Source organism: Prorops nasuta, unplaced genomic scaffold, assembly GCF_024137725.1.
Source record: "Prorops nasuta isolate Cenicafe-Biocafe unplaced genomic scaffold, Cenicafe_Pnas_1.2 PNAS00003, whole genome shotgun sequence".
Classification (NCBI taxonomy): Eukaryota; Metazoa; Arthropoda; class Insecta; order Hymenoptera; family Bethylidae; genus Prorops; species Prorops nasuta.
Window position 1 is genome coordinate 6,847,022 of NW_027116800.1, and position 19,043 is coordinate 6,866,064.

Consider the following 19,043-nt stretch of genomic DNA (forward strand, 5'->3'; position numbering starts at 1 on the left):
CAGAAAAAACGATTGAACGATCAGTGTAACTTCTCGAAGCTCCCTGTCTTTTAAAAAATAGAAACTTTGAAACTACTTATCCCTGAAGAAGTCTCAAAGCCTTCGTTTATAAGATATTCATAAAACAGCATGTTCTATTTCAGTGGTGAAAAAACATTTCGTTCTTTAGCGTCTCATTTACAATGCGTCCTATAATGAGAAAGCTATTATCGCTCGCTACGCTCATCTTCAGAATGAACCAACTTCATCTATTCCAATTATCCAAGTATTTTTTACGTTTATAAATTATCCTACCAGTTAGCAAATTATTCGTTAATCACCGCTTAATAATATATGGTTTCGGTTTGAGAAAAAGTATAGGCGATAACTTTTATCCGATGAAGCATGCGCACTTGCAGCAAATAGGAAGAAAATATTCTCCTGCAGTGTATCAAAAGCATTTTAGACTTCGTTGAAATAAAAGCTTGACAATTTTAAAGGGTTTGCGTCAGGTTTTGTTATGGAGTGCATACGAATAAGTTTATTGATATTAGGTATTTGGCCAGAGGAACATAAATTAGAAAAGGATTTCTCTTTCCTACGTTATCGTTATATCGTAACCCTAGTATTTATATTGTTTTTACTATTCATCCCTCAATGCGCCAATCTTTTCATTGTATACAACAGCCTCGAGTTGATCACGGAGAACTTGACGACGGTAAATTTCGCAGTGCTTGTTGTGTTTTCAAAATTCTTCATCATGAAATCTAAGAGAAAAGGTATAACAGATTTATATTAACATTTTTTACTTTTCCAAAGTATAGTGTAGGTAACAATAAACTTAGTTTGGATTTCTACTGTTCGTATATGTATGATGAAACGGAATTCGTCTCGTAATCTTTTGAAGAGTAAATGTAAAATTTCATTTGTTGATTGGTTTTTAGCAATCTAACTTTGAAGCTTCTCTTTTTTCGCAACAATACTCAATTTCACGTAAAAGAAATTGTCAGTAACTATTATGGTAATTTTGATTGCTTCTTTTATGTTGATTTAACTATAATACGCTCAATTGTAATGTTAAATACTTCACAAGTGTCTGTTTAAATGGCTAACAGTAGAATGAAAAACCGGAGTTAATAAACAAATTCATGTTTCACTCCCTTTAAACCCTTAACTGACAGTATCCATGATATTTATATTTGGATTTGGACTTGTATCTTTATTCTGGCAGTTAAGGGGGGCTATGTAACGAAGATTTTGAATTATTTGGGTACGCAAAAGTGTTAGGTGAGATGCTCAAGTCTTATGCGAGACATTGGGAAAATGTGGAGGACAGTGAGGAGAGGAAAACGATGATGCACTATGCAAATATCGCTGGAAAAATTGCAATTGGCTGCTTTATGCTCACGCAAGGAGCTGCAACACTAAAGAATGTCCAGAAAATCTTCGAGATAATAGAATCCAAGGCAAAAGGTCTGGAACGAATATTTATTTTGCAATCGTTACTTCCGCCAATTTTCAAAGTCACTCCTTATTACGAATTGGCATGTCTGGGACAGGTGATTGGTATTTACTGTTTATCGATCACCTACTCTGCTGTCGATTGCTTGGTTTACATTCTGACTTTTCATGTCTGTGGTCAGTTTAAAACTCTACAGAGAAGTCTTATGACAGCGATTGATTCACCAAAGTATTTAAAAAATTCTGAAGAATTTAAGGATGTCCTCGGGGTCGTAGTGAGAAAACACGAGAGTTTAAACTGGTTAGGTTCAAAAATAAATTTACTTTCTTTACTTCTAGTGCACTAACTCAGTGTCTCAATCTAATAGCTGACAAATAGCACAACTGCACCCTTTCGTCAATAGTTATTTGGCTTTATAGTTTTTAAAATGGCTTGCCAATTGCGCCAAAGCGATTGATCGTGCTATCTATATATAAGGATCTATGAAGTACACTCAGAATAAAAATCGTTAATTTTATCATTTGTCACGTTTTGTTTTATTTTGCGTTAAATCAACTAATGATTAGTTAAGTTTATAAAAAATGATTTATAGAATATATATAGAAGTCGATATAGTGTTAATACAACAAAGTTCATAATTAAATTTATATTTAAACATACGTTTTATAAGACAATAAATGTCAATATTTTTTCAAGTACTATAATTTTTAAATATAAGATTTACGAATAAAACTAGAAGTTTTATAGAAAATGATTGACGTAACAGAAAAATCGTATATAGACTTATCATAAAACATTTTACATTTGATTTAAATATTTTCAAGCTAATATCAACAAAATATCTATTTGGTAAAAAGCATAAATTTCTTAAATTGATTTAATACATTTTTAATTGATTGATTTGACCGTTGAATTAAATATAATTTCTATTAAAGCAGTAATATCATTTTTTAAATCAACATCGCATATTTTGTTGAAATTACAATAGTTTTTTCATTCCCGTGTATTCACCGTTTTTATTAAACTAACGTGATACCTACTTTTAGAATAATTTTTTTTCTCAGTGTATACACATAGATAATAACAACCGACGAAAACGTCCATCTGAAATCCGATCGTGGATAGCTGATTTTAGAGATCATCTCAGGCAAAGTTTTACCATTGAGCGAAGCTTCGATCAACATTAGTAAACAATTGTCCTATTCTTATAGCAATAATATTTGTCCAAAATACAGAAAAATTAGAAAAAATTAACAATTACTTTTATCACTAAGTTGACAGACTCATAATACACAAATGCATGGAAATAAGACTGTTGTTTGAATAATACTGTATTGTGACTGCACATCTTAATTTTCGCTGCTGCTATTCTCTGTTAACGGGATCCCTCACGCCTACTTTATCGACAGTTCAAGTCAATAAACAATTAGTTTAATAAAATTCAAATGCGAAGCAAATTGAACAATCGGGCGTTTGTTGGACAATGTGCCAGTCCTAACGAGTCAAACGAACTTAAAAACACTCAAATTAGTTGAAAAATAACGCTGTACCATTGTGCCGCGTTCTTGAAGAGAGGTTACTTTTGGTTATGTCCACTTCAAGAACGCGGGACAGTGGTACAGCGTTATTCTTCGTCCGATTTGAGTTTTTTTAAGCTCGATTGACTCGTTAGAATTGGCACCTTGTCATAAAGAAGCCCGTTTTTGCAATTTGCTTCGCATTTGGCTTTTATTAAACGAATTGTTTATTGACTTGTACTGTCGGTAAAGCATGCGTGAGGGATCCCGTTAATAGCCAAGTTACCGTCTTCACCCGAAAATATTTATAAATACTATATAAATTAAAATATATACGTCAGAATGATTTATATATTTATTCTATAGTTTATTTATACATAGAAATTTCTTCATATGCAAGCACTAGCGAGAAAAATCAAGTGCGACGCCATCTATCCGGGAGTTTTTAAAGCTTGGATCAATAATAAATACTATTGCTGGTTGAAGCTTGCTTTTAGATTGGTAAAATAATAATTCTAATTTATACTTACCGATCTTCGATTTAATAAGGACCAAGTTTATAAAAAATTTGTTTTATGCCAGCCAATAATGTAAATCTCGAGTCAATATATATTTGCAATCTTTATTATTTCATACTTGGCCCAAGTTAATCCTTCTAAAATTTACCAAAGAAGCTTAGGCAAACTTGGACCAATGCGATGGTCTCCAGTTGGCTGAAAATGCAACAGTTTTTCTAGGACTTATTGAGTTGCTTTGTTGCATTTCAAGGTTCGCCAAATCCATAGAAGACTCTTTCAATATTTGCTTCCTCATTCAAATTTTAATCTCCACTCTTCTTATGTGCTTTCAATACTTTTTGGTCTTCAGGGTAAGCTTTTTCTTCAAGTGGATGTGAATGTGTTCTTCAGAATAATTGTATATATCTTTCAGGCATTTTTTCATTCTGAGAACCTTCCTGTGAATGATATAGTTTTCATGATAGTTTACATCGTTGGCAACATGTTGTTTATTTATATCTATTGTTACATGGGAGAACTACTAGTTGTAGCGGTAAATTTAATTATTTATTACAGATTAACTATTTTTTCTCACGTTTGACCAACGATAGATTTATCTTTAGAGTACCGGATTGACAAATACCGTGCTTGAGTCCAAATGGTACAAGTTAACACCAAATAATATGAAAATGCTAATGTTCATTGTCCATCGATCGAGGAAACCATTGAAATTAACCGCAGGAAAATTTAGCGTCTTATCCGTGGCAACATATTCTAACGTAAGTATCTTAAAAGATTACTTCCACGTAATATCAGAGAAATCTCATAAAATTCATTAATTTTCTTTTAGTTTTAATTTCAGTTTATTCAATAATTGAATGTATACCATATAAACACAGGGATGAGCAAAATTTAAATTCAATTCAGATACTGATCTATTATTCTAGCAATTCCTTACTCATTATTATATATTTTACTTGATTATTCAATATTCAATAATAGATATGTGCATGTAAATGAGATGATATATTTTTAGGTGGTAAAGACAGCCGCTGGTTACATGTCAGTTATGCTGGGCATAGAGAGCAAAAAGGAGGAAGCAATGTAAAAATGTGAAAAGCAATATTTTCAAAACTTTTAGTTTTTAATAAAAGCCTGACAATGTTCGAATATCCCGAAAAAGGAATTTTAGGACAAAATTGGCATAAAAAGTTCTTTTGTAAAAGTTCATGTCTTAAAAGAGTCGATATTTGGCTTATTGTAAGCGATCATCATTTTGAATCTGTGATACTTTATTTTTTTTTCAATTTAAGGAGTAACGTCAGTATTAAAAAATAGTAGCTACTTAGAATTTTATCATTGACGGTCTGTTTTGTAGTAGCTCCCGCATCAGGAAAAGCCACTTGCACAATTTTTAAGTTAAGCAAAAAAATCTAAGTTTATTACATTAATTATAAAAAATAGAGCTAGAAATTTAAATGCATATAATTTTTTGATAAATAAATTTTGGTAAAGATGACGCAATTTTGAAAATCAGGGTCTGAAAAACGGTTAAAAATTATTTATAAAACTGACCTTTATATTACCCCCAAGTCTTCATCCAATTTTTAAGCAAAGATGCCGCCCAACAATTTGTGACCAATTAATTTAAATTATTAGTTTTCAGAATATTCGACCGTTGTTAGATTTTTCGGTAATATTATATAGACACCCTTATGAATAAACTGTAAAATATTAGTCAATAGATATTACATATTATAAAATTAATCAATTCTAAATTATTTTTCCAGAAATGTATCAAATTCACCTATTCATTAGTTTTTCAGTAGCACTGTAGCGAGTAGCAAGGAACTGTATCACTCTGGGATTATTACTGATGCAACTGTACCTGAATGATCACTGGAAGAAAACCTTAAGACTTACACATTTAACAGTCAATGAAGTTTCTCTCAACTCCTATACAATTTCTCATATTTAATGATACATCTTAACTAGAAAATTTCTAGCATTAATCCCTACAAAAAATAGAAGTTTTCATCTATAGGATATTCAAGAACTTCACCCTCTACTCGAATGATAGAAAAACGTTTTGTTCTATAATACTTCATTTAATATTCTTTCCATAATGAGAATGTTACTATAGTTTGCAGCTGATCCTCAAACTGAAGAAACTTTGCAATCGAATTATCTAAGTTTTCTCTGGCCTCTCTGGTTCGAACAATCACTCAACGAATTATTAATCAATCACTATTTTGTCCTATCTAATTTGAAATTAAGTATAGGCAATAACTTTTCTCCTACAATCATGCGCAGTTTGTAGCAAGGAAAAATAAAATACTCTCGCCGAGAGTGTCAAACGCTCTTCAAATTTTCTTAACATACAGTATTGAAGTTCTCTCTTCTCATTATTCTATTGTAATTAACGATATCCAAAGCTGGATTAAGATCGAACGACTGAAATCTTGTAAAAATGATTGAAACATATGCCATGAAGGTCATTCGAATAAGTTTAATAACAATGGGTCTTTGGCCGGAAGAACATAGATTAGAAAAGGAATTCTCCTTTCTCCGTTATCGTTTTCTCTTACCTCTGGCGTTTCTAGTGCTTCTAATGTTCATTCCACAAACTGCCAATTTGTTCGTAGTGTACAACGATCTCGTGCTGATCACAGAAAATTTAACAACGGTAAATTTTCCAGTTATTGTTGTTTTTATGAAATTCTTTGTTATGAAATCCTACAAAAAAGGTAAGTTGGATTGATTGATACGAAAACTCGATCAAACTCAGTGGTCCATGTATTTGTAGAATGTGTTTTTTTTAAGCAAGTATTGGGAGATGTGATCGAGTCTTATACAAGGGATTGGGAAAACTTGAAGGACAGAGAGGACACTGAGACTATGATGAAGGGTGCGAATATTGCTGGGAGAATTTCAATTGGTTGCTACGTACTCACGGAAATTACAGCCTCGATAAAGATGCTTCAGCAACTCTTTGCGATAATTCGGTCGGAGATCAATGGTCTAGATCGAATATTCATCCTTCAGTCGTTATTTCCTCCGATATTCAAGGTTACGCCGTATTATCAAGCGGTTTGTCTCGGCCAAGTAATTGGGGCTTACTGCTTAGCTACATCTTACGCAGGAGTCGATTGTTTGGTGTACCTACTGGTTTTTCACATTTGCGGACAGTTTCAGATTCTCCACAGATCCCTAATACGAACGATCAACTCGCCAAAAATTCTGCAAAACCCTAAAAGATTTGGCTATTTTTTGGCAATCATCGTGAGAAAACACGAGTATTTAAACTGGTTAGATCACATAAAATATTTCCTTTTACTCTTCCTTGGAATCTGCACGCTTATATTAATTATAAAATATACACTCATTTTCAATAATTAAATTAATTTACTTTATTACATTTCAAGGTTTGCCGAGGCAGTGGAAGATTCCTTCAACGTCTGCTTCCTCGTTCAAGTTCTGTTCTCCACTCTGTTGATGTGCTTTCAATACTTCTTGGTCTTTAGAGTAAGTTTTTTATTTTTTAATGAAAATGCAATTGATGATGAAAATTGTTGGTTCTAGGCAGTTTCTAGATCAGAAGGTCTTGCTGTAAATGATGTGGCGTTTATGGTCACCTACGTAATTGCGAATATGTTGTTTATTTATTTTTACTGTTATATGGGTGAACTCCTGATTGTCGCGGTAAATACCGAATTGACGATTTTAATAAATCAGTATACAGGTGGTAGTATTATAGCATTAGACACAATAGAAGGAATCTTTTTTAGAAATACTTAAAATAGAAATTATGAATAGTGGAGATACTGCTTTATTCCTTCTTAGAATAGCAAAACTACTACCACAGTAAAAATCGTATTTTTTTACATATTCTGTTGATTTTTTTAGAGTGCCGGGATGAGAAACGCTGCTCTTGAATCCAATTGGTATATGTTGACGCCAAATAATATGAGAATGGTGATTTTTATTCTTTTTCGATCAAGGAAACCCCTCAAATTGACTGCGGGAAAATTTAGCGTATTATCTATGGAGACTTATTCCAGTGTAAATATGTGTTTAAGATATTTTCAATATATGTGTATATAAATTGCTTCTGTTCGTATACGAAACTAATTTTGTAGATTGTAAAGACTGCTGCTGGTTATATGTCAGTTATGGTAGGCATAGAGAGCAACAAAGACGATACGGTTTAAAGTGTGAATAAAAAGACTAAAATGTATTTGACAAAACAGTAGATTTAATTCACGTTTAAATTATTAGTCAATAAATAGCTTTTGCACCCCTTTAATTTCTATGATTACTGATTATATAATGAATCTAAATTGAAATAATTCTTTTTAAAGTTTTCAATTCACACTACATATTTTATCGTTAAAATGATAAAAATAGTTTGACAGTAAATTCTATTAAATTTTTTATCATTAATACGAATTTATTAAATTAACTAGATTTAATAATTTTATTTAATACAATTTGTATTTCTCGTATACAATGACATTGATCACGCAATCGACCCTAACGTGGAAGAGATAATCCACAATTTATTCGTAAGTTACAGTGATATTTATCTTCTTAATCAGTCGAGAAGCCTATTCCTCATAACGAATTTTGTGTTTACATGAAATAAATTAACTCTTAGATATAAATATTTATTTTTCAGGTAATAAAAAAATAGTGTTTTACAGAGTTAGTTACAAAGTCAAACCTTATGTCAGAATATTGCACAAAAACAAACGCTTATCAGAGAGCTGCATATTTTACACAATAAAAAACTATTCTGTTTTCTCAGAATTAGCTCTTTATAGTCTGTTTTTATTTTTACTAATATAGATACGTGTTAAATATTTTTAATTCCAATCTTATGGTGTAAATGATCACATAAAAACGTAACCATAATATTACGGTTTGAGTACAACGTTACTACATGTTTTTTTAAAAGAGAGTAATTTTGAATGCTGTTCTATGACAATTAAATTTTCAATTTTGATTAAAATCTACACAGCACCCATTGAAGAACAAAATATAAAACATGAGTGCTTTTTTTGCCTGTAGGATATATACATATACCTGATATAGAGACCGTGCACACCAACACAATGATAGCGAAGTGTCAATGTATAACTGTATACGTATAAATAAATTACACTCAAAAACTGCGAAAATTGACCGATAGTTTGCGCTGATAGTATGCATATACACCAATATACATTCTTATCTCACTGTCATTGTGTTGGTGTGCACGGTCTCTATATGTGACCAGTTTGTATGGAAAGCTGTAACGTCATCAAGTGCAAGTTATATCGATATCGATCTCTATCAGCATCAGCCGAGCACCTCACTTCACGAGGCCTGCGTTTGCTATTATTGGTGTGTCTTAAAAATGTGAGCGTCTACAGTACCTGATAAACAAATAAAGCCGAGCATTGTAACAATTGTACTGCTAAGTTAAAGAAAATATTGAAAAAGGAAATGTAGACAATATAGGCAAACTATAATAGGAAATATAAATAGTTCACAAATCACTTTTTTCCTCGTTACACAAATTGCCTTCTTTACCCTTTAGAGATCGAGTAATTTTCTATTTAAATTGACTTTCTTTATGGTAAATTTAACTATATAAAACCGAAATCAAACAATGCTTTTTTACGTACTGGATTGTTTGCTGACTTTAGAAATGTAACAATTGATTGGATATGTGCAATGTTATAACTAGAGTGCTGATATTCATACAAAACAAATTTTTTCTAATTTATTAACTGTAAAACTAAACTAAAATTGTTTAGTATATCGAATATTTCATTTAGCTGCATTGGTTTGTAAAAATTTAATAAACAGTTTACATCAATCAAGTTAATTTTAAAAAATAAAATTTTAAAATGTTCTACATTTGCGTAAAGATCCGCGGTTTATTTGTAACCAATCAGCAGTCAGCATTCCAATTCTAGCATGCAATCCAGCGTTTGAAAAAGCATCGTCTTAACGGACGGAATCCCTCACACGTGCTTTACCGACAGTACAAGTCAATAAACAATTAGTTTAATAAAATTCAAATGCGAAGCAAATTGAACTAACGGGCGTCTTTAGGGAAAGGTACCAGTCCCAACGAGTCAAACGAGCTTAAAGTCACTCAAGTCGGTTGAAAAATAACTCTGTACCATTGTCCCACGATCTTGAAGAGAGGTTACTTTTGGTTATTTCCATTTCAAGAACGCGGAACAGTGGTACAGAGTTATTTTTCAACCGACTTGAGTGATTTTAAGCTCGTTTGACTCGTTGGGACTGGCACCTTTTCCTAAAGACGCCCGTTTGTTCAATTTGCTTCGCATTTGAATTTTAATAAACTAATTGTTTATTGACTTGTACTGTTGTTAAAGCAGGCGGGAAGAATTCTGTTAAGGGGATGCATTACGCGTCGAAAAAGTACTTCCAAATTATCTTCTACAATTTTAAAAATTTGAATATTATCAAAGAGACCAAATTGGCTCGTATTGATCTCCTTCATTAAGGTAAACGCTTAATTTTTGGATTAAAAAAAAATTGTTTCAATCGGATATTGATAATAATATTTTATTTTCCATCAATAATTTCAAAAAAGGAAGACTTTACGACGCTGCGCCAAACTTCAACGAGTAATTTGAGACCAAGAAGAAGCAAATATTCCCATAAATGTAGAAGATTTTTTGGAAATACTATTGTAGCGCAACAATGGCAAATTTGCAAATTTTTCCTCGTTGCGCTATAAAAATATTTTCAAAAAATCTTCTACATTTATGGGAATATTTGCTTCTTCTTGGTCTCAAATTACTCGTTGAAGTTTGGCGCAGCGTCGTAAAGTCTCCCTTTTTCGAAATTATTGATGGGAAATAAAATATTATTATTAATATCCGACTGAAATTTTTTTTTTTTAATCCAAAAATAAAGCCTTTACGTTAATGAAGCAGATCAATACGAGCCAGTTTGGTCTCTATGAAAATATTCAAATTTTTAAAATTGTAGAAGATAATTTGGAAGTACTTTTTCGACGCGTAATGCATCCCCTTAATGATCTCATTACGACTTTAATAAGTGAATAAGTGAATTTCGCTCTTCTTTTTCAGTCGACTATCGCCAGTACCAGCACCACTACCAGACCAGCCATTACTGCCATTGGCGGCATTGGCGCACAGCTGGCGGCACAAGTTACAATATTTACGTTACAGCTGGCGTGACCGCTGGGCGCTGACCACTGACCACTGACCAGGCGCGACGCCCTTGGTTGAGAAGCAAAGGGCGAGGGATTGAGAAGCGGCCGTCATCTGCGGAATAACGAGGTTCGCCACAAAAGCCAAAAGGCGGCGCGCAGAGTACTCCGTGTCGCCGCGTGAGCGTCCCTGCGCAAGTGCGCGACCAGGCAGCGCCTCGAATCTGGGCACTGATAGCTTGAGCGATCGATAAATTATCGATCGTCGATCCTAAATGTCTTCAATCGGGGATCATATGTATATGGGAGAATGGGATTTGAAATCTGGAGTGGACTGGGCCCGTACCTTTAAACGAAACTTAAGCTTAGCGATGTCTTCGTTGATATCAAGTTGTCTCACTTTAACCTATAATACTTGCTTTAGTTTGGTTTGCGTCTGAAGTAAATGCTAAGCTGAAATTCTAGATTAACTCTGTTTAATGGTTCAGACCATGGGATCTGATGGGATTCATGGGGTTCGTCGTTCGTTCATGTCATTCGTATTCGTGACTTATCCCTTGAGTAACAAAGCACTAGATAGGGTTTTTGTAATGTTTGCGGAATCGCAGGTGTATCGCAAGTATCGCAACTATCGCAAGTCGCAACGCTTTTGTTTGTCCGTCCGTATGGACAAATAAGAAAAAGAACTGACTGTCCGCACTCATCCCCACACCTATATTTTATTGTTAACCAATAGGAAAGCGCGACTTGCTGACACTTCAATAATTAACAAATCACGCATTGGGGGCGTTCTCTGCAGGTTGTGCTGTGCATTGCTGAATGCTGGCCTAGCTGGCCATTGCTGATCCAGGTACTCGTGATGGTCAGCGTCGAAATCAGGTGAAATTGGGTGAAATCAGGAATTTTGGTAGTTGCCGTTGATGCCAAGAAATTGAAAATGACATCCAGACTTGAGAAGGAACGTGCCAAACAAATTCAGGACAAATGTCAGGCCCTTCTGACTCAGATGCTACGGGACGAGGATAACAAATATTGTGTGGATTGCGATGCTAAAGGTTGTATGTCGATTGATACAATTTTTTAAAGGCAGTATGAAAGCCTCGTTCATATTTATTTAATATCATTCTTTAAAGATCGTTGTATATTTGATAAGCGAATAGTCACATTTCAAGTATAGCTTATAATAAAACTCTAAAATATTGTTTACTGAAATGTATACACACTAAGAGTGACAGTAGCTGCATGCAAACGTCATCAACTTCCGTTTGATGAATTTGAAACGCGTTATAGCATTTTTCTAGTTACATTATTAAGATCTAAAATAAATATCTTTGTCTCACCTGTTCAGCTTAAACTTTGTTTTGCCAGCTGCTTCTAATACTTTCCATTATACTGTATTAATTTTAACAAACTTGGATTTTAATCTATGACCTTTAATTATTACTTAAAGCTTCTATTTATTACTTGTTTGCTTAACTCTTTTAAATTTTAATTCATTTTATATTAATAGGACCAAGATGGGCTAGTTGGAATTTGGGAGTTTTCCTATGCATTCGTTGCGCTGGGATACATAGAAATCTTGGAGTTCATATAAGCAAAGTTAAATCTGTAAATTTGGACTCTTGGACACCTGAGCAAGTAGTGGTATAAGATTTGTAGCTTTATTTAAAATCTAATCGAAGCAACAATATTTTTTTCCTGTGTCATAATTTTAATCTTAATAGAGTCTTCAGCAAATGGGAAACTCCAGAGCCAGAGCAGTATATGAAGCAAATATACCAGATAGTTTTCGAAGACCCCAAACAGACTGTAGCTTAGAAAATTTTATACGGGCTAAATATGAGCATAAAAAATATATAGCTAGAGAGTGGGTTCCACCACCTTTACCAAAGGTAATTAGCTGACAAAATTGGGAAATATTAAGAATTTTTGATTAAATTACCTATTTCATTTTTTAATGTTTTATAAAAAGGTTAATTGGGATAAGGAGCTAGATGAGGAGGCTGAGAGACAACGTAGAAGAAAGAAAGAAAGCTCGAAATCAGCTGCAACCCAAAATTCCCTTCCACCAGTGAAGAAACCAGAAGTAGTACCTCAGTTGCCTAAGCCACATAGCTCTGTTAGTCCCAAATTGGGTAGCAGCCAAACTTCTGCAACTCAAGATCTCTTAGGACTTGGTGATTAAGCTTAAAAAGCATACAATATTTTTTTACTTTAAATTAGCAACTTATTAACTTTTCATTTTGATTAGATACTCCAACAGTAAGTCAATCTAACACAAATGGCACTGGAGATGATATTTTTTCTTCGTTCTTATCAGCCCCACCTGTATCATCACCCCAGTTAAACAATGAGAAAACAGTTGAAGCTACTAAAAACGATGCAGCCAAGACAGAAGAAGAGAACTTTTTTAACCAGCCCGCGCCTTCGCCTGCTGAGAAGAATAAAATGACCAAGGACAGTATTCTAGCTTTATATGGTACGCCAAGTCCGCAAACGAATGTATTCGGAGCCACTGGAGGAATGTTTACCCAACAGCCCGTAAATCAGTTTCAACAACAAGCGACGTCAAACATGTTAATGTACAGCCAGCAAAATAGCTTTGCTAATCAACAAAGTTCCTTAAGTCAAATCAATGCTTTTCCACAACAAATGCCTGTTAACCAAAATCAAATGTTGGTTAATCCTAGCGCAGTCACGACAAATACTATGGCGATGCAAATGGGTCAACTAAATGGAATACCGAGCGCTGGCATTCCAATGCAATCTTCAATGGTATTTATAATAGTATACAAATTATACATCGATCGATTCTTTTATCAATAAAATGTTTATTTTTAAGATGACACAATCAGGACAAACCGCAGCCGCTGGCAATAGCAATGGTTGGAGCGGAATGTTAGGAGCACAAAATCTCCAACCAGCACCAGGCAGTAATCCATTTATAAACTTAACATCTCAGCAACAACCGCAACAAGTGTCCTCTTTTACCACTCAAGTATTAATTAAAGCACCAGACATTTAGTCAAAAAATCTTACACTGATTACATTAGTTAATTAATATTACAGTTGCCACAGCAGATATCTCAAATGTCTATTGGAGGAATGAACTTTGCTGCTTCTGGAAAGCCCACAGCTGCTATGACTGGACAAACTCTCTCTACTAATTTATGGCAGTAAAAATATGCAGACGATGTTATTTGTTTCTGCTTTTTGAAGTGTAGTCACACTACTTGGGGATAACTCAAACGCCTCGTTCGAAAAGTACTGGAGGAAAAATATCGTTAATAAGCGAAAGTAAAAGTACACGTGACTTACATTATGGAAAATGTGTACCCACATACAACATTAATGTTAATTAGCAAAAGAAAGTGTATGGCTAAAAGTTGAATTAGCAAGAAGTTTTCCGCGATGTTTGAAGTTGCATGTATTTGGTGGTAAATTATAGTAAATATTTAAAAAGAGCTTTTGTAGCTGCAAACAATATATGCTCCAGGGTCCATTAATAACAATTATGTGAATATACAAAGATGTTTCAGTTCTAATGAACTGTAAGATGTAGTTATTTCTTTTTGGTTTTCTCTATTTTATGCTTTATTCCACGAAGAGATAGCACTGTTTTCATGGAGAAACGAAAAAAAAAGATAGAAAAACTCTTAGATTTTTCCCGTCCACTCTTTGATTTATGAACATTTTACTTATATATTTTATATATATAATCAATTTAAGCATCATAGTTTATTTCACTCTTTTGTACTCGTACATCGAATATAAATGACAGAGCTTGTAGAATTGCGTATCAATAGTACAAAATTATCTTCTTGAGAAATGTTATCACAAGACCCTTAACATTAGTATTGTTAAAAGCCTGGATTGGTGCTATTGATTGGCTTCTAATGGGCTGTTATAGCGAACGGAGTTTGTTCAGTAATGAATTATTGCAAATTATCGTTGATCGTATGAAAAGTTTTTGAAGATTATCGATTTGTATGTGTCTCCGTTGTAGATTGATGAAGTATTAGGGTGCAATCTTTCCACTTATGTAACTTAATAAAGCCTATATCGTAAGTACTCGTTGCCTAAAAATTCAGATTACGCATAAAAACATTATGAATAAAACTTAAATAATAAGTATTATTGTACGTGTCGTGTTTAAAAGAACTGATATCATGTTTTATTTATAACGCTAAATTGATGCACTGTTATTGTTTTAGCTCTTGAGAAATTGAAAAAAACTATTAATTCACAATTTTATAAGGAGTGACTTGGGCAATTTCTATCCAAATTGACAATAAATTCATCAATCAATCTGACTATTTAAAATTATTGACAAAAATTTCTCTTTTTAACTTTATTATATCTTATATATTTAGATGAAATTAGTAAGAGTATGTTATGCCATAAGATTATAATTTTACCTGTTAACCCAAGAAACTTACATTTCAAATAATGGAAACATAAAGCACCTTTTGTGCCTTTCTTATTTTTATCAATAATATAATTAAGTATCGTATATTACATATTAGTCTAATTCATTGAAACTATTATTTATATATGTATTATTCATTTAGTTTCATCATGAAATAATTAACCAGAATTAAGCACTAGAGAGACTTAAAAGAAATATAAAAAATGAGCAGCTTGAAGCAATGTAGAAGCATATTGTAAAAAATAGTAGATTTGTCTAAGCTTGTCGTAATTACAAAGGCAAAAAATTGTGAATTTATGAAAAAAAAATGGCGAATAAGAATATCTAGCTTAAACAAAATAAAAACAACAAAAGAAAGGTTGCACGGTACTGAATCAAATTCTGCATTAATTTTCTTGTATGAAAAGAAGTATGGAGTGACTTTGGCAACTTTTGTTGCGTTCAACAATCCAAACGCAAAAATAATTTTGTCACAGAAATGTATGGAGAAGTATTTTTACATGTACTAGGTCCCCCGTATTTTGTAACTCGAACGACAATTGTTGATATCGTTAAGGATAAAAAAAAAAAAATATATATATATATATATATATATATATCATTAAATTTAGCGATATTTGTGATTGGCTATTTTTTCATCGAAGGTTTTATGCAAGGTGAAAATGGGGCTAGAGTTAGCACTTCACCAATAAAAACTGTTGAAGTTGTTGGAGTCCAACTTTGAAGATTTTCAAAGGGGCCGGGGGGGGGGGGTTTGAATGTTAACTATATTCTGGCCCCATTTAAACCTATTGATGGGATCATATCCATCAACTATAACGCTTAACGATACAAAAAATTGTCGACAAGTAATTCCTAATAGTATAGAAATTTTAAAAACATCATAATAACTTTCGAAAGATGTCGAGACTTCCTATTGATGAACTTTTCTTTTCGCACCATATTTATAAACCAGACGGAAGCTTATCACTGCCTTAGCTATGATTGCTGAGGATCAAATTGTTTCACTTTAATCTTTAATACATGTTTGACCTGTTCTGTGTTCGTTTATTTAACTGTGAGTACTAAAACTCTATGATGTATGTTATGTAGTAAAATATAGTTTCAGTACTGGCAGTATATGTATAAACGAACGCAGCCCTGGTCTTCTTCTTAAATAATTTTGAATTTGAAGTTCGAACTTACTTCCGTTTACAAATTTGGCTCCTTCAGGGCGGACCTCTCAGATTATTAAGAGCTTATTAAGTTAATTTTGCTATATTTCACGTGACGTATAATGTAGCAAAATTAACTTAATAAGCTGGGAGGTCCTCGCTCTAAGATGTTCTTTAGAAATATGCTATTAGGGAAGTTACAGAATAACCCTACAAAAATTTAAAAGGAGTCGTGCAGTATATTACAATTATTAAAGTCTAAATAAATAAAAATCGTAAAAGAAGTATTTTGTAGTCAATTTATTTTTTGTCAGATGAAGCTAATTAGTTATCAATAAAACCTTAAATATCGTTTGAATGTAGGTAGGAATATAATGTAGTCTCTCAATTGACTAATATTCCGATGAGAAGCACCAATAAGTGTCTGCTCTACCCGGAAGTCGCCATTTTCCTATGATAACCCGCATGCTTACAAGTTTTGTATCGGCCATTTCCGCCGAGGATCTTTACGAGCTCACTTCGACGCCACGTGAAAAATCATGGAAAAGCCAACAGTTTTGGCACGTGTAATTAAAGTCCTCGGACGTACAGGCTCACAAGGTCAGTGTACGCAAGTTAAGGTCGAAATTATGACAGAGCAAAACCGGCAAATTATCAGAAATGTCAAAGGCCCGGTGCGTGAAGGTGACATCCTAACCCTCTTGGAATCTGAAAGAGAAGCAAGGAGATTACGATAATACATCTGGCTTTTACAAAAATGTGGAAATGATTACTGGCCAGTTTTCCAAGGATACCACGCGAAACTCAACTATTCATTATTACGACCTTTGTATTATATTGTATCTTGTATCAACAATGTAACAAGCCATGTAAGACTAAAATTCTACATCTATGTGACCTGATTCAAAGAAACTATGTTTCAATGAATAAGAATTGTTTGGCGTCTACAATAAAAGTAGGCTGGTAATCAACAAAATTTTCTACTTATTTAAACAACCTTGTACTCGTAAGTAGTTTATGAATAAGCAAGATGGATTATACGTTTATATTCAGCTGGCAATATACTAGACCTTGTAGTAAGATTAAGCTGCAAGAAATTAATTTGATTATGTATTAGCTAACTTGTTTCTGTACTTTTTTAACAAAATTGATATATTTCATCATAGCACAAAAAAAATGATTCAATTTCTCTCAATATATTATAAGGATATTAGTTCTTCGATCTGTAGCTTTATCTATTTGATTATTCATCTTGTTATAGGATGCATGATTTTTGGATAAGACATTTGTGCATTGTACTTTATGCATACATTCATACTGGTTTATTAAATAAGAACAGTTTAATTTGTATAAAATAATACAATTATATATCACAATTATGAGAAAGCTTAAATTATTTGTTTACAAAAGTTTAGCTTTATATGAAATCCAAATCAGTCATTCCTGATCTGAATGCTATATTCTTCTTCTTTTTGGTGGAGGAGTATCTCTTGGACTAGATGAAGCCTTTGATGAGCTATCCACGCTTTGCCTAGTTGGCCGTTTAGTCCCTCTTTTCAATCCTTCTCGACTAGACTCTGAGTCCTTTCTCTCCTTCTTTCCATTGGATGCTTCAAGTAAAATAATCTCATTATAATGGGTATCAAATTTATAATTGAGCTAAAAAAATTAGAGTAATTACCTGTTTCTTCTATTTCATCTTTTCCTTTAGATGCTCTACCTTTGGATATCTTGTGTTCCTTCTTAACATCTTTCACATCCCTTAGCTTGTCTTTTTTTGTGTCATTTTCTTTTACAAATTTTTTTGTTTCATCTTTTTTCTTTTCAACTTCCTTAGTAGCTTTAACATCACGAAGAACAACTTCTTTTTTTATAGGATCTTTAACTTCTTTCTCTTTCTTCAAATCCTTCAATTTTTCTTTATTATCCTTAAGTTTTTGTTCTGTTTCTTCTTTTTTCTTCAACCTAATAGTTTCAGAAAATTCTTGCTCAGGAAGAGAAAATTCTATTTCATTGTTAGGAAAAGGTAAGTCTTCCATATCATCCTTTGAAAATAGTAAATATTGTTAACAATTTTTTAACAAAACAAACAAATTATGCTCTTACCAATGCCAAGAGATCGTACATGGATTCTAAATGGTTCCATATTAATTTTAATGGTATGTCTTTATGAATGGCAGCACGAAATTTGTCCCATATACAAACCATATGGAAATATTTATTCACACCTAAAAGATTGCGAAAAATCATTGTAAAGTGGAACAAAAGTTTGTATTTTTCGTATGTTTCAAATTTTTTGTACGACTTTACTAACCTACTGGCTTGTGACCATTCATAGCGAAAAAAAGCTGAATCTCATTTTCTATGTTCCATTCTATTTCTTCAGTGGAAGATTCTGTCTGTTTTTCTTTAACAGCCATTATAAATAATGTAAACAATATTCTTTATTGTCACTCCACAACAAAGTAGACCTTTGCAATTTAGTCAAATTTGGTTATATTGATTGGAATATTTGGAATTGAAAGTATAAACAATCCATTGATAACAAGCATTGATTGATAGAAATTGAAAGATTGAAACCATGGACATGGAGTATGAAGGTAAGAATGGTAAGATGCTGCCACACCACGAGTCTCATCATATGATTTGTCTACAGTATCTGTGACACAAATTATGTCATGTTGGTTAGGAGTGTTGGTAGTATGTAGGCACTAGGCAGGAATGGCAGGATAGGATTTCATAGGATAGATTAGGCGTTCACTCGTTCAGGCGACGTTAGGCCGACACGCGGCGTCGTAAGCGCTCCT

The 19,043-nt window shown here is 33.0% G+C and overlaps 4 protein-coding genes across 5 annotated transcripts; 3 read left to right on the forward strand and 1 right to left on the reverse strand.

Moving 5' to 3' along the window:
- Positions 1–494: 494 nt before the first annotated feature.
- Positions 495–5,147, forward strand: LOC136786254 (odorant receptor 13a-like). The gene is made up of 6 exons (XM_066747880.1): positions 495–758; positions 1,261–1,741; positions 3,727–3,826; positions 3,889–4,008; positions 4,079–4,234; positions 4,492–5,147. Exons 1-6 carry the CDS (start codon positions 500–502, stop codon positions 4,561–4,563), a joined length of 1,188 nt encoding a protein of 395 aa, XP_066603977.1. The 5' UTR covers positions 495–499; the 3' UTR covers positions 4,564–5,147.
- A 708-nt stretch (positions 5,148–5,855) lies between these two features.
- LOC136785794 (odorant receptor 13a-like) lies at positions 5,856–10,880 on the forward strand. 2 transcript variants are annotated; one of them, XM_066747069.1, is made up of 6 exons: positions 5,856–6,202; positions 6,283–6,763; positions 6,881–6,980; positions 7,038–7,157; positions 7,362–7,517; positions 10,571–10,880. In XM_066747069.1, exons 1-6 carry the CDS (start codon positions 5,926–5,928, stop codon positions 10,679–10,681), a joined length of 1,245 nt encoding a protein of 414 aa, XP_066603166.1. In that variant the 5' UTR covers positions 5,856–5,925; the 3' UTR covers positions 10,682–10,880. The 2 variants fall into 2 exon arrangements, with proteins under 2 accessions (XP_066603166.1, XP_066603167.1); XM_066747070.1 differs by lacking the exon at positions 10,571–10,880 and adding an exon at positions 7,595–7,675.
- A 586-nt stretch (positions 10,881–11,466) lies between these two features.
- On the forward strand, positions 11,467–16,523 carry LOC136785874 (stromal membrane-associated protein 1). Its single transcript, XM_066747197.1, has 7 exons — positions 11,467–11,708; positions 12,164–12,297; positions 12,378–12,545; positions 12,626–12,830; positions 12,905–13,428; positions 13,496–13,651; positions 13,723–16,523. The coding sequence occupies exons 1-7, from the start codon at positions 11,591–11,593 to the stop codon at positions 13,831–13,833; spliced, it is 1,416 nt and encodes a 471-aa protein (XP_066603294.1). The 5' UTR covers positions 11,467–11,590; the 3' UTR covers positions 13,834–16,523.
- A 1,034-nt stretch (positions 16,524–17,557) lies between these two features.
- On the reverse strand, positions 17,558–18,824 carry MrgBP (MRG/MORF4L binding protein). The gene is made up of 4 exons (XM_066747199.1): positions 18,551–18,824; positions 18,343–18,464; positions 17,918–18,281; positions 17,558–17,846 (listed from the first exon to the last, which is right to left on the reverse strand). Exons 1-4 carry the CDS (start codon positions 18,654–18,656, stop codon positions 17,692–17,694), a joined length of 747 nt encoding a protein of 248 aa, XP_066603296.1. The 5' UTR covers positions 18,657–18,824; the 3' UTR covers positions 17,558–17,691.
- Positions 18,825–19,043: the final 219 nt, after the last annotated feature.